The sequence below is a fragment of the Lithobates pipiens genome, unplaced genomic scaffold, assembly GCF_037356315.1.
Source record: "Lithobates pipiens isolate NorthernLeopardFrog02 unplaced genomic scaffold, aLitPip1_a1.2 Scaffold_1, whole genome shotgun sequence".
NCBI lineage: Eukaryota > Metazoa > Chordata > Amphibia > Anura > Ranidae > Lithobates > Lithobates pipiens.
The window spans coordinates 2,357,222-2,374,904 of NW_027507685.1; the positions used below are offsets into that span (position 1 = coordinate 2,357,222).

General features: G+C 40.1%; 1 protein-coding gene across 1 annotated transcript in view; it reads left to right on the forward strand.

The window, feature by feature from the left end:
* ABCB7 (ATP binding cassette subfamily B member 7) overlaps nucleotides 1–17,683 on the forward strand; it is a 162,026-nt gene that overhangs the window by 40,312 nt on the left and 104,031 nt on the right. Inside the window, exons 2-3 of the mRNA XM_077466692.1 lie at nucleotides 1,007–1,087; nucleotides 3,585–3,671. Of these exons, the coding sequence (XP_077322818.1) occupies nucleotides 1,007–1,087; nucleotides 3,585–3,671 (168 nt within the window). The remainder of the gene's footprint in view (nucleotides 1–1,006; nucleotides 1,088–3,584; nucleotides 3,672–17,683) is intronic.

Genomic DNA, 17,683 nt, shown 5'->3' on the forward strand with positions numbered 1-17,683 from the left:
TAAGGGAAACAGGCATTGGAGCCTTACGGCTTCACTGCCCGTTTCCTACTGCGCATGTGCGAGTCGCGCAGCGCTTTGTGGATGGGGCACGCTGTGTTCTGGGACATACAGTTCCCAGAACACAGCGCGACCCATTACCCAGAAGACGCCTCACGGAGGAGAGAGGATAGAAGATCTCCGCGGAGGAGGAAGAGGAAGATTAGGATGATGTGCCTAGCAACAGGCATTTCTGGTAAGTAAAAAAATAAATAAACATTTTTTCTTTTTTTTTTTTTTTTTTTTCCTTTTTTTTGATTTTTTTTGTAATTTTTAATAATTTTTTTTTTTTCAGGGTGGCCCTCCACTTTAAGCCCAGTATAAACCTTTTTTTTATTATTATTTTTATTTTATTTTTTCCATTCAACGTGCGGGTTGAGCGAAAAAAAAAAAAAAAAAAAATCCCTGACACAAACAATACATGATGCAGGGACATCTGCTGCCACGTTATTGTATTCTGACAGAGGGGAATCTGAAGGGTGCTGATGGCTTTTTGGAAAACATTCTTCTAAATGAAGAGTGTAATGAAGAAAGAGAGTTTTAGTCTCTTGCACACTTTTTGCCATGCGGAGCTCTTCACTAGGGGATGTCCACTGTAATGCTCTACCTGTAGCTTTGTGTTCTTCTGTATCATTGTAGCTTTTGTAGGCTATGAATATAGTCACATAGGGGAAGGGAGCTCTGATAATGTAATGGGACTCTGATTTACAAAGAAGTAAAGACTGCTGGTGTCTAGAGACATGGAAGCTGTGGTGGTACAAAGGGCCCTTTTGTCATTTTTGCATTTTTAATGTTTGTTTTTAATTTGCTTTACACCTGCTGCCTTGTGTTCTTCTGGCTCTGTTTCAGCATTATATTCTGTGCTTTCCTCTTGGGTATCGCAAAGCATGAAAGCAGAGGGAAACTGGTGCTGCTTGAAGAGCTAATATTCCTTTTTGTGTATTAATATGACCTTGTTTTTTCTATTCAGGTGCTGCACACACTTCCAAGGCAGACCGTTTGTCGCAATTGGGAGAGAGACAATTCAAGACACTTGTTAGATGCTGCAAAGGTATTAATAGCTTCATCCTATTCTGAAAGCTTTGGGATGAGATGGGAAACACATTGAGAGCATTCGCCATTTTTATTCTGCAACATTTTCCATAATGTCTCGTTTTCTGTGCGTGGAAAAAAGGTAAATCCTCTGCCTGCAGCACAATTAAATGGATTGTGGGGTAAATTTGATAAAATGTTTCACATCTGTGTTAAACTATATGTTATGTAAAAATACATTTGCAAACATATAGTACATACTATACACATAGGGGCTGATTCATTAAAACTGGGAAAAAGAAGGTCATAGTATATATGGAGATGTTGCCAATAGCAAACCAGCCAGTGCAGAGATAAAGAGATATGCTGACGGCGACACCATTCCTGGGCACGCAATTAATAGTTAAAAGTAGCCTCAACTTGCTCCGTCTAAGCCAGTGATGGCGAACCTTGGCACCCCAGATGTTTTGGAACTACATTACCCATGATGCTCAACTACACTCCAGAGTGCATGAGCATCATGGGAAATGTAGTTCCAAAACATCTGGAGTGCCAAGGTTCCACATCACTGGTCTAAGCCATACCCCACATTTTGCCCCACCCCCAGGGTTTAATCATGATTAATACTCCAAAGACCTGCTAGTAGGTGAATTGGCTCCTGTCTAAATTGGCCCTAGTATGTGTATGTAAGTTTAGGGACCTTAGATTGTAAGCTCCTTGAGGGTAAGGACTCATGTGAATGTACAATGTATATGTAAAGCGCTGCATAAATTGGCGTCGCTATACAAGTACCTGAAATTAATAAATAAAAATACATGGGGGGGGGGGGGGTGTACCTTGCTAAGGGTGGCCCCTGGCAAACGTACTTTGTCCCTATGTTAATGATGACTTGGGCCTCTTCCCCACAGCCCTGGCCTAAGGGTTGTGGGGGGTGTAAGGAGAATCTCCCTACTCCCCCACATAAATAGGTAAGGGGTACAAAATAACCCTGATTACTTATTTACAAAAACAATAATCCAGCGATAGTAAAGAGTGACTACACCATGGGGAAAAAAAAGCCTTTATTTAAAATAAAACACACATAATAAAAATATAGTCATTTAATAGTTAAAGAGGTTGTAAACCTCCATACAGTACTTGTACCTATAGGTAAGACTAGAAAAAGGCTTACTTATAGGTACTGTACATATCTGATAAATGTAATATTTACTGTATACTGCGCCGATGATGTCATTGGTGCATGTGCTCTGAAGGAACGGTGCTGTTTCTTCAGGAGCAAGTGAGGTAACTGACGTCACCCACGCGCATGTTTGAGAGTTGCGTCACGTGGCTCCAGCCAGTCACACAGCCGTAGTCCGCGGCCCGGAAGGAAGAAGGGCAAGCATGGATGCAGCCTGCAATGGGGACAGCGTGGGCTTTGTTTGCAGGTAAGTGTCACATAATGTGCTAATATTCAATGCATACTAGCACATTATGCCTTTACTTTGCAGGGAAGCGGAAAACAACCTCCCCCCCCCCCCCCCCCCCTCCACAGGGTTTATGTTCTCTTTAACTTATATGTACATGGCCTGTCTTGATGTTCCTAACCATGCTGCTACACATCCTGACACTTCGCGATCACTGTGTTTTTACATTAGGTATTATAGCAGGAAGATATCGATGGGCAGGCTTATGATGCCACAACCATCTCTGCCCGTTTTTTTAGACTTGTTTAGTTGGTCAGGGAATGCTTGACCCATACAGTCAGCAGGTGCCTCCTGCTGTGGGCAGAAAAAAAATATAGCATGTGTGCACTTTATGTCCCGCAGCTGTCAACTGCCAGGAAGTGCAAACAGGACACACAGAAAACCATTGTTCCATGTGTGCCCTTGCTGAGAGATGCATTTTTCTTCTCTAGAAGAAAGCAGCTCTCTGCTATAGTGTCAAGTGGCCCTTAAAGTATCACTAAAGACAAAACTTATTCTTTATTTTTTATTTTTAGATTGAGTGGGGAGGGATTACAACACAAGGTTTTTATTGCTGCCTGTGCCCCAATTATGGAGATTCACCCTCTCTATTTGTCATGTTTACCACTTCTCATCGAAAGTAAAAGAAAAATTAAAATATTGGATTGCCCCCGGAACTGTAATAGATGTGAAATCTTCCAATGGGCATATTGGCTCTGGCGACAACCAGGGACTTCCTAACTATGGGGGGATTTTCTCTCATTTCCTGTTTTGGCTTTGGGACAGGAAGTGAAGGGATATATAACCTGACTGGAGTTATAACACCCCTCCACCTTACTATATCCAAAATTAAAGAAAAAAAGATTTGCTTGTAATTCTGCTTTAATCATATTTCTAAGTAATTGTGAATTTTTTCTTTTGTTTCCTGAATGAAATTCTGACTTGAAAACCACAGAGGATGTATGACTTTCCAATACCTTTCCTTTACACAAATAAAGGCATTTGTTTATGTAGTTGTGCCTTATGACAAGGAAGATGTTTACCTTTTAAAAATGTGTCCTTTTATTGTAGATACTATCGGGATGGCCTTCTACCCATATAAGATCATGTTGGCATGGGAATGCAGGAGGTGGACTTCACACAGATCCCAAAGAAGGGGTAAGAAAACCAGCCGTTTTTAGTATGCGTTAATTTTCCCCCTAAATATTTTTACTTAAATTCATTTTTTTATGTCATTTTTGACTTTTCATGTAGCAGTTGTGGATACAAAGCTATCGATTAATGGTATATACTGTAGGCCTGTGTGCCTTAATCGATAGTAACCAATCAGATTTCAGCAGATTAGGTCTTGCCTCTTGAAAAAATTGATTCTGGATTTTCCCAATTTTGATGGCATAACGATAAAGCCAAGTGTTTTCTTGTCAACTGTTGTTAGTGTGTTTGAACTCAAGAACGAAACTCTAATTTACCAATCCTGAAAAGTGGTGGCTGCATTCCTTCTCTTTTTCTAAAAAAAAATATTTTTAAGGCTTGTTTTCCTTTACTTTTAGCTAGTAAATTTTGCAGTAACGTTCTTTCTTCTCTACCTGGGTAACAACGTTTGCTCACCATTCTATATATTGTACTGTATATGGTGGAGCAGCACTAGGACAGGACTACAAAATGCCCGCCCTTTTTTTTTTATCATTACTTAGAGGTGTTTTATAGTCCAAAGAATTAGCAGGGAAAAGTGCAACTGATAAGAGTGCAGTAAAGGCAGCCTATCTGAAGTCTCCTCTTTGGGAGAACACAGTGGTTATTGCTAGTGACCCACCATAGCAGCCACTAGTAATATTCGCATGTAAGATCCTGCAGGCTGGTTGTACCCAAGTCTATTGATCAACTTTGGTACATTCATCCTGCCCATACATGGTTCAAATCTCAGCCGGTCCCAGCTGAACAGCCGAGGTTCCAATCGTCTATGGCTGGCTTTATTGAGCACAATGCCATCGTAGTATATTCATGAAGCAAGTAAGGGATGTTAGTTTAATTAAGGGCTAGGAAAGTCAGCATCAGCTTTGTAATTAATATTTCAACTCTATTTTGTAGTTGGGTTTTTAGAAATCTTCTTGGAATCTCCTCTTCTGCTGTATTCACTAATTATGTGGCAAGAGAAAACTTAACAGGCTGCCATTCACAGACCCAAAGGTCCAAAGAGACACTAAGGAGTGCGTCGCTGCCATTTTAATGACCTTTAAATGACAGAAATTCTGAGACGCGGGATTCCCAGTATATTGGTTTAGAAGTGCAGACCATTTAAAAGGTGATATTAAATGCTATTTCTAACCAAACTCGGATGTTGCTTTAGTTTAACTGAATTTGACATTTTGCAATATATAGTACATACTGGGTTTGATGAGTCAGAATTTGTAGTAAAATAAAGATGTGTCTTGTAACAATGTTACTTTTTCATAGGCTATACCTAATTCATTACATTGTACAATGAATTTGCTTATTAACAATTCACTAAAGTTTGACAGCGGAATGAATCCAGATCTGGGTAATGTGATTGCTGTAACGAGGAAACTCCAGGACAAAGGCTAAGAGACATTCGATGCCAAAGTGGAGTTCCACCCGTTTTTTTTTAGTTTATTAAAAGTCAGCAGCTACAAAAAGCGTGGCTGCTGGCTTTTAATAAACAGACACTCGCCTGTCCAGCGATGCGGCTGCCCGAAGCCTCACTCCTCTCCCCGGGGCTGTCATAGCAACTGTGGGCACCTGGCAGTTACAGCTTACGGCTTCACGGCCGGGCGCGCACTGTGCATGAGCGTGTCGTGCTGCGCTCTGCTATTGGCCAGCCAATGTTCTGGGACCTGTGTTGTGTCTCAGAAGATCGCTGTCAAGGAGGGGGCCTCCTAGGGCGAGAGAAGTCGTCGCCTAGGTGGCCAAAAAGCATGAGGAAGTGGGACAGGAAGTCCCACTAAAAATAAATATAATAAATAAAATAAGGTACACACTCCCCCCACCACCCCAAAAAAAAGACATGCCAAATGTGGCATTTCAGGGGGCGAGGAGTGCTTAAAGGGCAACTTCGGTTTAAGTGAAAACATGTGGCAGGCCTGCATAATGAACTTGATATTGCATCAAATATGTTAGTTGTGAAACTGAACAAACTAGAAAGATGTGACAAGAAAGCCAAGATCTAAAATAGTAATCAACAAATCTCCAGTAAAGCGTGGGAAGAACAGATTGTATGTACAGTATATACAGAGTATAAATTGTACATAAGCAAGGTTATATGCAAGGTAATATGGTTATTAGCAGAACAATTAGAAAGCTGGGCTGCGCAACTGCAGCATCTTACTGGCTGGCTTGACCCCCGAGTCCTCTGATCCCAGCGACGGTATTCTCATGACATTGTTTTTTAATGAAAATCTTGTGGAATGCCTAGAGGCAGGAGAATTTGAGGCTCTGTCTAAGTTCCCAACATTGGCCTTTTATTGATAAGCTCTGGTGTAAAATTAAACAATGCTTTAAATATTTGGGCTATACTACTTATAATACTCTTTTTATTTTTTTTATTATTAACAATAACAAATCATTTGAACTTTGAAAATTACAGGGACTTATCAACTGGTCTATGTATGGTCTAAAATATGGAATCTCTAACTTAAAATAGATCCCTAACTTTATCTATTAGACTGGCTATATATATATATATATATATATATATATATATATATATATATATATTATTATACTGTTGACTTTGTATACCATTATCAGGGTTGTACGCTTCTCAATTTGTGTTTTGTTTGTCACAACATTTTTTTCAATAAATAATATCTGATTTTGAGAAGAAATCAAAACTGAACTAAAATAAATGCAATGGGAACCTTAAGGGGGTCATAGCACAGCAGTGTGATTGTGTGTAGGCAAGTCCGTTTCAGCAGAACTCCGTCAGAAAGACTGATAGAGTTTATTCTGACAGAAAGTCCGGTGGTGTGTACGTGGCATTCGTGGAAAATGGAGATAAATAGCTATCCAACAGTTGGGTGCAGTTGGGGCATAATTCAGCATCCCGAATGGTTTGGAGACACTTGCTAGTGGTCAGTCCAACACTTGTCAGCTAATTTTAATAACAGATGAAAGAGGGCTAGGGCATGTTCCCTATAGAAACTATAGGGACCTATTTTTCAGCTTTCTGATCTTGCATTTTTTTAAATTGGATCACTGGCAAACTTTTGCCTATGCAAAGACCTAGGTGTTTCTCCTCAAATATGGCACATGATTATTGCTTCAGAGCTGGTCTAGCTCAAGGTAGGACATGAACAAGTGCCAGAAGTTATATTGGATGTTTTTTGTGTCATCAGCATTAGGGGCATTTTTGGAAGTAGACAACACACTTGTAAAAAGGCAAATTCTCACCTTAAGGCCGCGTACACACGGGCGGATTATCTGCCCAACTAAGTTCGTCAGACAATCCGACAGACAGTCCGTCCAACTTTTGAATGAACAGAGAGTCCGCTGAAAGCTTGCGCGATGACGTGAACGGCACGTACGACGGGACTAGAAATACGACGTCCAATGCACTGCAATGCAACCTTCGCCGTGTAAATCCTTTCTGAGCATGCGCCATACTTAGTCCGTCCAACTTGCCTACTCACGAGCGGACTGTCCGCTGAAACCAAGTTTGGACGGACAAAATTACGGAAATTCCGAAAGACTTAGTCCGTCAGACTGTCCGCTGAAAAAGTCCGCTTCCAGCCAATACTCTGCAATACCCTGCCAATACTCTGCAATACCCTGCCATAAATTGCCATACTCGGTGATATCCTGCAATACCCAGCCATAGACATCCCCCCCCCCCCCGCCGCCCTCCGGTGCTTCTACCGACTCGCCAATACAATCAAAGCCAGAATCTTTTTTTTTTTTTATTTCAGGCTTCCCAACTTAGAGGTGAGATGTGGGGTCTTATTGACCCCATATCTCACTGTAAAGAGGACCTGTCATGCCATATTCCTATTGCAAGGGATGTTTACATTCCTTGTAATAGGAATAAAAGTGATCAAAACATTTATTTTTGGGGAAAAAAATGTCAAACTAAAATAAATAAAGTAAAATGAACAATAAGAATTTTTTTTTTTTAAAGCGCCCCTGTCCCCATGTGCTTGCTTGCAGAAGCGAACGCATACGTAAGTCCCGCCCACATATGAAAGACATATGAAGATGTTCAAACCACACATGTGAGGTATCACTGCGAACGTTAGAGCGAGAGCAATAATTCTAGCCCTAGAACTCCTCTGTAACTCAAAACATGTAACCAGTAAAAAAAAATTTAAAGCGTTGCCTATGGGGATTTTTAAGTAGCGATGTTTGGTGCCATTCCACGGGCATGTGCAATTTTGAACAGTGACATGTTAGGTATCTATTTACTCAGCGTAACTTCATCTTTCACTTTATGCAAAAATTGGGCTAACTTTACTGTGTTTTTTTTTTTTTTTGTTTTTTTTTTAAGCACAAATTTTGTTTTGTTTTTTTCAAAAAAAAGCATTCGAAAAATTGCTGCGCAAATACTGTGCGAGATAAAAAGTTGCAACGACCACCATTGTATTCTCCAGGGTGTTTGCTAAAAAAACATATATAATGTTTTGGGATTCTATATAATTTTCTAGCAAATAAATTATGATTTTTACATGTAGGAGAGAAATGTCAGAATTGTCCTGGGTGCTCCAGAACGCCTGATGGTGCTCCCTGCATGTTGGGCCTCTGTATGTGGCCGCACTGTGTAAAAGTCTCACACATGTGGTATCGCCGTACTCGGGAGTAATAGCAGAATGTGTTTAAGGCCGGGTTCACACTGCTGCGGGGGGAGATCCGGATGTGATTCGCACCGCACTGCAGTGCAAATCACATCCGATCTCCGTAGCGATGCGAGTTCAGCCATACAGATAGTATGGCTGAATTCGCATCGCTCCCGCAGCAAACTCGCACTGGACCCTTTTTTTGGTCCGCAACAGAATCGGATCGCATGGGTGTTCACACCATGCGATCCGATTCCTGTGCGAGTCTGCAGATCGCACTGCGATATGCGGACGGATCTGGGGGTGTCATTAACATTTCATTGACACTCCCAGCCGTTCGCATAGGGCAGTGTGAACTGCCGGCGGGAGTCATGCGATGCGGGAAAACGCAGCGGATTCGCGGCGTTCCCGCATCGCTGTGGTGTGAACCCAGCCTTAGGGTGTAATTTGTGGTATGCATATGCTGTGTGTGTGAGAAATAAACTGATAATATGACAATTTTGTGGAAAAAAAAAAAAAAAGTAAAAAAAATCTTGATTTTGCTAAGAATTGGGGGAAAAAAATGACAACTTCAAAAAACTCATCATGCCTCTTACTAAATACCTTGGAATGTCTTTTTTACAAAAAGGGGTCATTTGGGGGGTATTTGTAATTTTATGGCATGTTAGGGTCTCAAGAATTGAAATAGGCCGTCAGTACTGCAGGTGTGATCAATTTTCAGATATTGGCACCATAGCTTGTGGACTCTATAACTTTCACAAAGACCAAATAATATCCACCAATTTGTACTTATTTTTACCAAAGATATGTAGTAGTATAAATTTTGGCCCAAATTTATGAAGAAAAATTACAAATTTGCTAAATTTTATAACAGAAACAAAGAAAAAATTTTTTTTTTTACAGAATTTTTGGTCTTTTTTTTTTTTTTTTTTTCTTTTATAACACAAAAAAAAAAACGAGCGGTGATTTAAATACCACCAAAAGAAAGCTCTATTTGTGTGAAAAAAAGGACAAAAATGTCATATAGGTCCAGTGTTGCATGACTGAGTAATTGTCATTCAAAATGTGAGAGCACCGAAATCTGAAAGTTGGTCTGGTTATTAAGGGTGTTTTAAGTGCCCAGTGGTTAAACACTACTCACCCCCCGACTGACAATGCTGCTGTCTCCTGTACCCCCTGTGCACTTTATTACTGGCCAGAGCACCAGTTGAAAGCAGAGGGGAAAGAAAGCCTAAAAAATAAAACTAATTATAAATAAATGGCAACCACCACATCCAATAATTGGTAAGCTGCAACATATAAATTTTTTTTTTAGTTTAATACCTCTTTAAAGATTTCATCAACCATGTATTTAGGGTGTAACCTGTTGCTAAGCACCCCTACTCCTCTCCCCTTCCGGTTCCAGCCACATGTAAACAGGGGTAGAGGAGAGATTTGGGGTCTTTTCTCCATATAGAGGACCTGTCATATTGTATTGTTATCACAAGGGATGTTTACATTCCCTGCGATTTAGCAATAAAAGTGATTTTTAAAAAAGTGCAAAAACGTAATAAAATTAATTACCGTAATAAAAAATGTTTTTAAAAGCGCCGTCCCCACGTGCTTGTGCACAGTGGTGAACACATACATAGGTCACTCCCACATATGTAAATGCTGTTTGCACCACACATGTGAGGTATCCCTGTAAACGTCTGCGCGAGAGCTTACTTATAGCACTAGATCTCTAAACTGGTAACTTGTAGAAATCTTTAAATCTTGAAATTTTGGTTTTGAAATCTTTAAAGCATCGCCTATTTAAGATTTTTAACCACTTGCTTACTGGGCACTTAAACCCCCCTCCTGCCCAGACCAATTTTCAGCTTTCAGCGCTGATGCACTTTGAATGACAATTGCGCGGCCATACAACACTGTACCCAAATGAAATTTTTATCATTTTTTTCCCACAAATAGAGCTTTCTTTTGGTGGTATTTAATTACAGCTGGGAGTTTTATTTTTTGCTAAACAAACAAAAAAAGGTGCAAAATAAAAATAAAAAATAAAAAATCATGTTTAATAGTTTGTTATAAAATTTTGCAAACAGGTAATTTTTCTCCTTCATTGAAATGCGCTGGTGGGCACTGATAGGCACAGTTAAGGCAGCACTAATAGCCACAGATAAGGTGGCACCGATGGGCACAAATAAGGCAGTACTGATGGGCACAGATAAGATGGCACTGATGGGTGGCACAGATGGGCACTGATAGGTACCACTGATAGGTGGCACTGATAGATGACACTGATGTGCACGGATATGTGGCACTGAGGTGCAGCACTGTGTGGGCGAGGCAGATTGTGGGCACTGATAGGTGGCACTGTGGGCACTGATAGGTGGCACTGTGGGCACTGATAGGTGGCACTGTGGGCACTGATGGGTGTCACTTTTTGGCATATTTTTGGTGGCAGGGGGCAGGTGGGCACTAATGAGCTGTCCCCAGCTCACCGTGATCGGGACTGATGTCCCGAACACGGCAGCCGGTGATTGGCTTTTTTTTTTCTCCTCACGCTGTCAGCGCGAGGAGGAAAAATAGCCAATTACCGGCTGTGTTGTGATCTCATTGGCTGACAGCTGATCACGTGGTAAGGGGTCGGGATCGACCCCTTGCTCCGATCTGTGATCAGGCGAGTCTCATAGACTTGCTGATCACAGAGCGCGCACCCAGGGGGCGCGCAGGCCGCTCGTGCATGGGACGACGTCAATAGTAGTCCCGGCAAAGCAGGTCCGCGCTGTAGCCGTCATTCGGCTATAGCACGGATCTCAAGAAGTTAAGTACCATAGTTTGGTGCTAGTCCATGAGCGCGCGCAATTTTAAAGCATTTCTAAATATTTCCAAATATTCTTTTTCATTTTATAGAAAAAATTGGGGTATAATTCTATGTTTTTTTTTGTGTGTATTTTTTCCAAAACAATTGCACACTGCATAAAAACTGTGTGACATAAAAAAATAATTGCAACAACCACCATTCTCTCTAGGATCTCTTTTATATTTATTTATATATAATAATATATACATTTTTTAGGTTCTAAGTCATTTTCTAGCAAAAAATACAGATTTTTACTTGTAGATAAGTGTGAGAAAAAGGTCTAGTTAGGGTAGCAAATGGTTAAGGTGAACTTGTGGGTGTGAAGTGGCCCACAGAAGTTATCCCACAAACCAGCTTAAAGAGGGATTCCACCAAAAAAAAAAATATTAAAAGCCAGCAGCTATAAATACTACAGCTGCTGACTTTTAATAAATGGACACTCACCTGTCCCGGGGTCCAGCGATGCCGGCAGCCGAGGCCGATCGATCGCTCGGCTCTCGGCTGCTGCAGTCACCATTCTAGGTGAGGGAATCAGGAAGTGAAGCGAATCAGCTTCACTTCCCGGTTCCCTACTGCGCATGCGCGAGCCGTGCCGCGCAATAGGAAATCTCCGCGCTGTCACTGGGACCCGTGTGTGTCCCAGCAGACAGCGCGGCAGGGCAGGAAATGGCGTAGACTCCCACGGGAGTCTATGCCCGGAAGTGGGTGAAAACACCTGTCTTTGACAGGTATCTCCACCCCCCTCCCCCCTGAAAGGTGTCAATTGTGACACCGGAGGGGGGGAGGGATCCGATCAGCGGAGGTTCCACTTTAGGGTGGAATCCCGCTTTAATAAATGACAGAAGTTCTGAAAATACTGAAATTGTGGTGATTGACACAGAAATGTTTATTTATAAATACGTTCTTAAATGTTTTAGGTAACAACCGTTCTTCGTGCCTTTGGAAGGAAAAGTTACCAGTGAACGTGCAGATTTAATTTTGTAGCTTTTGCAGATATCTCATGGCCCTGTACCCCACAAATCGGTCATTACATTGACTGACTACATGTATTAACTATTTTTAGGTTGCGGCCAATGAAAATGACCTTTAATGTGTATAAATAAAATTTCCATCTTTTAGTGTCTGCATGCAGCAGGATATAGATTACAAATATATGTTTGTAAGGTTGACTGTGCAGTTTGCCCTTCAGTATTTACGATTTGTGAACCTGTGCCGTGCAGACAAATACCTATTTCACTATATTGTCTGCCTCCCCCCTTCCTAATCACAATCTTGACTTATCCTGACTAGCCTGTAGCAATGTATAATTACATACACTCTCTCTTCATAGGGTTCTTTTATACCGTCACAGCATCCCTTCCACTTCCAGCTCCTCATGTTTCTCATAGACCTGGTACCAACTGTGCTTGGATACAATAAAACTATTTATGCATATCCTTATTCTATATACTGCGATGAGAAGATGGATTTGTAGCTAAAAGCTGTCGCTGTGCTCTGCCTTTTCTTTCTCATCCAGGTACAGATGAGCATAAATGATTCATTTTCTTACATTTTTTTTTTTTCTGTCCTCCTCCTTTTTATTTATTTTTTTCGTTTTTTAATCTTCAAATGGTCTTGTTTTTTGGTGCTTTTATTTTTAATATGTTTTTCTTTGTTAAATGTGTTAATTATAAAAGCACTTATTTTGGAAATCTTGGAGCATGTGGAGCAATTATTTTAAGGGTGGGCTTATATCCAACACAGATGCAATATATATATATATATATATATATATATATATATATATATATATATATATATATATATTTATATTTATATGTGTGTGTGTGTGTGTCTATATATATATATATACACACACACACACAAACATATATATATACACGTACGTGTGTGTGTGTATGTATAATAATATATATATATATGTGTAATATATATATATATATATATATATATATATACACACACGAACATATTATATATATATATATATATATACGTACGTGTGTGTGTGTGTGTGTATGTATAATATATAAATATATATATATATAATTTTGTATGTATATGTGAGAATATATAATCCTTTATACCCAGGTAAAGCTGGCAGCATTTCATTATGCATGGACTGTAATGCAGCTTCAATTTTCACAAAGCTGTAGCTGAAGAACACTGTCTAGTACACCTTGCATAGCAAGCATAACTTTATATTTTTAGTACAGCAAACAAACCTAAAAGTAGAAGATCTTCAGTGACATGACTAAATATACACATTTGTGCTCCTTTCTATAGGATAAAGAAAGTGCATACTCTGTGTTTTGTGGGGCGTGGTATTAGGGATTTATCTCAATGTAGCCCAACTTTAGGGGCTTCTAAGGGCCCCCAAAATGTTATCATTGCAAACCAGGCAAACGGCTAAATGTATTGTTAAATTACTTGTGTGAGAACTGCTGTATCTGTTGAGGATGTGTCATTTTGTTCAGCCACTGTTTTGATTTACACTCCGAATTTATTCTGCATAGCCAGGATGGCATTTCAGTTTTCCACTTACGTTTATCGCCTTCCTGTTCAACGGACAATGAATCAGAAGAGCTCAAACGGCACCTACTTGCGTGGTCAAACTGCTGTACAATTTTGCAAGCTTCCTCTTTTTCCATCTCGTGGTTTCCTCCAAGCATTGCACCACATTAGCCATTGTTTTTCCCAACTCTACCCAATTTTCCCGAAAAAAAAATTTTGTTTGTGTCCCTGTTGGGAAGATTTCCTACTCTCGAAAGCTTTCTAATAGGGCTAGCAATAAACTCGGGAGGAAGAATCTTCGAAAACCCACATTATTTGGATGTCACAGCCAGGGAAGCAGCTAACCGAGCAGAACTGTGCTTAGTAAGCTGCGTTGGAGGCAAGGGGAGACCATTTTTTTTGTTAATAAATGTTTGATACATTTTTTTTATTTTTTTTATATATGTCTTAATTCCTGGAATGAAATGTGAAAAAATTGTTTGTCCAGAAGCATTGTTGTGGTGAAGGATCCACTTGTCAGGCCAGAGTTCCAGTCTTTCACTCCGAAAAGATTCCTGTAACCTCTTCAGAATTTCCAAGTAACAATGTTGGTTCGCCATTGTACCATGTTCTATTATCCCTTGTGATCAAAAGAACACACTACCTTGAATGTACAAGGATTTACAGACTGTCCACATTTGCATCCTTCCTTTGTATTTTTGGCTGCCCACTTCTTGCTTCATCATGGACATCTTCCCACCCCTCCTTAAACCATCTATGCCATTCAAAAACACTTGATTTCTTCATGCAATGTTCAATATAAGCCTGTTGTAACAGAGCTAAAGTTGCACTTTTGCCAACTTTCACTCAAAATTTCATGTTAATGTTAATCCCCTGCTGCAGTTTCATGACACTCATTTTCCACCAACAGCGCAATGCATACAATTGTTATTTCTTCTAATCCATAAAGACTGAGTCAACTGGTCTGCGACCCAGGCGAGTGCAAATTAGAACATGTCGGAACACGCTCGAGTGTGAATGGCTGACGCACCACCATTGTGCTGCGCCGCATACATTCTATTAATTTGTCACACCTCATAAACTGTATATTGGTGGTGTTGCACATATAAGTAAAAAATAAAATAAAAAATAAGGCAGAAAAGACGTACCTGTAAACGAAAAGAGTGAATAGCAAACTTGAGCTCAAACATACTTTTTCAATGTGTTTGATGCAGAAGCTATAAGGAACGACTGCTGCAAACCGTAAACCCTTTTTTCCCTTCAACAGTAGTTCCATGTTGACCTCCATTTCTGTCCAACAAGGTTAAATAAAAATTAGCATTAAAACCCAATCCTCATAGAAACATTAGGCTTCCCCCCCCCCCCCTTGCCATGTTTGATCTTGAGTTTCTTCTTTAAATAGGATGTACTCTTTTTGAAGAGCTCATTTGGGAACCTCTGCAATACACGTTTAACCTTTAAATATAGTCTTGTGCTCTATAGCTTAATGGACTCATAATGCATGATTACACAAGTTTAGAGCCAGCCCTGTTAAATGAAGTGGTGACATTTTACGCGCAGTTAAGCAAGCTAGAACAATTCTCAAGCTTTTAGCTGGGAATTCACTGCAGTGTGCACTGAAAAAAATCCAGTTTACATTGTAGATTATATTCACAGAAAAGAGTGTTGCTTTTTGTATCGCCAATAATTAGTCCTGACAAGCACACTAACCAGATGGAAATCAAAGGACTGGAGATGCAGTGCCAACACTTGACTAATTGGACTATTTTGTCAGAAGTCGGTGGATACATACCTTCATCTTTAAAGTGGTTGTAAACCCTTACAAACCACTTTGACCTACAGGTAAGCCTAGATTAAGGCTTACCTGTAGGTCCAAGAAATATCTCCTAAACCTACACAGTTTAGGAGATATTTGCCAAAACACAGGCACCGCTGTCTATGGCGCATAGGCGTACTGAGCGTGCCGCTGTCAACAGCGATCTGCCGTGAGTGGCAGCTCCCCTGCGCATGCGCGGGAGTGACGTCATTGCGGCTTCGTCGAATGACAGCGGCGGAGCAGCGAGACCCACCGAGAAGATGGATGCTCCAGACTACAGGGGACAGCGGTGACATCGCTGGCTCCTGTGTCAGGTAAGTGACACATAATGGATGTGATGCGATGCATAGTAGTCCATTATGCTTTACTTTTGCAGGGAATCAGAGGAAGTAAACCCATCAGGGTTTACTTCATCTTTTAGGCTCACAAATTATCTTGTACATGCCAGTGCCAAGTCCACAACCTGATCAGTGCCATAAAGACCCATTTGTGCTGGTTTTTTCCTTTTTCATACTACATTGATAAACCCATTTTGTATTTTTTCATAGTACATTAATAAACCCATTTTGTTGTATAGTGATTCTCACTCTTTCGGTTTAGCTAAATTTACGTTTTCAAAGCTGTTAACCTCAATGCTGGAGAGTTAGAGCTCTCCAGTCAGAAGGGACCAAGAGCTTTGTTTTGGATAGCTGTATTTTTGACTCGGAAGTGTGGCCTGCTGCAGAGAAACTGCTCCTTCCACACGGCATCGGTCCTTCTCTACTGCATGCTGAGAGTAGGCAGGTTTTCTATTCTGGATGTGGCTGCTTTACAAAGGGAATGAATTGAAAGACTTTGACCATCTTTTGTTTTGAATGTATTTGACATCTATAAAAGGAAACTACAATTAGGCTTTAAGATACTTTGGTACTATAACTACTGTTTTTTTTTTTTATAACTTTATTTATTTGTTTTTTCCATCCATACAAGAACGAGAAAAAAGAAACAGAGAAAAATAAAATCAATTACAAATTCATTCCTCTCTTTTACAGACATTTCGTACTATTATCTACTTTAATCTTAATTTTATACAAAATTTTTCTCGAATCCTTAAAAACCCTTCTATCTTCTCGCCCCCCCCTCCCATTCCTGGTTAGTTTCTCGCGGGGTTCCAGTTTAATTATTATTTATTCTTATTTACTTTTCTTTGTTACTATTGTGTTAATTCCTCCATGTATCGCCAAGATTTTTTAAATTTTTCCCAGGGTTCCCATTTCCCGACTCTATCCTCCTTTGCGGATGGTTCCTCTTCCCCTTCCTCAAAACCCTCCATATGTTGACTTTCGGATACTCGAGAGAACCACTCCTTTATTTTAGGACTCTCCTTCTCTCGCTATTTTCTCAGTATTAAGCTTTTTGCGGTATCAAGTAATATGGGAACTAACGTGGATTTATATTGTTTTATTGTCTCATCTGTCCCATGAAATAAAACCATCCAATAGGTCTTCTCTAATTTCTTTTCCTGTGACCACTTTTATTATATCAATAATCCTCTTCCAGTATTCTTTAATTGTGGGACAATCCCACCATATATGACCCATGCTCCCAGTTGTCTTACATCCCCGCCAACAGTCCAGGCCTACTGTTTTTTTATTTCGGTTTTATTTTTGACTAAAAAACGCTTTTCACTGAAGATATTTATATGTATCCATTGTAAATCATATGTCGTCTTTGAAGACTTCCACATCTACAGTAGTCATTGAGCAAATGAATATTTTTTTCTTTGTAACCAAACCATATCACACTAGTGTCTAAAAAGTGAGAGGTCATCAATAGAACAGTGCATTATCAAACTGGCTATGGGAGAGCATGTATGGACCTCTTAGGTTTCTATAACAATAGCTGTAATGATACTTAGCCTTGTACAACAGAATGGTGGCTGGTGTGACTATAGATGAACCTTTCTGAAACATGGAAGCTACCATTGCTGGCTTCTTTTTAAAGGTAAAGACTCAAGGGCAGTTATCTTAATCTACTCTTCATTAACTGGTTTTGGAAAATCATGTGCATATTGAGTGTCAGGATACCGAATGTGTACATGCTTGATCTGGGACATTGACTCTCCAAATACTGAAGGAAGAAACATGATGATGGACTCAAAACATGTACCTTCTACATGAAGTCCACGATAATAGGTCCCGGTGTTTGCGTCTTACATACAGGAGCTGCTGTCCAT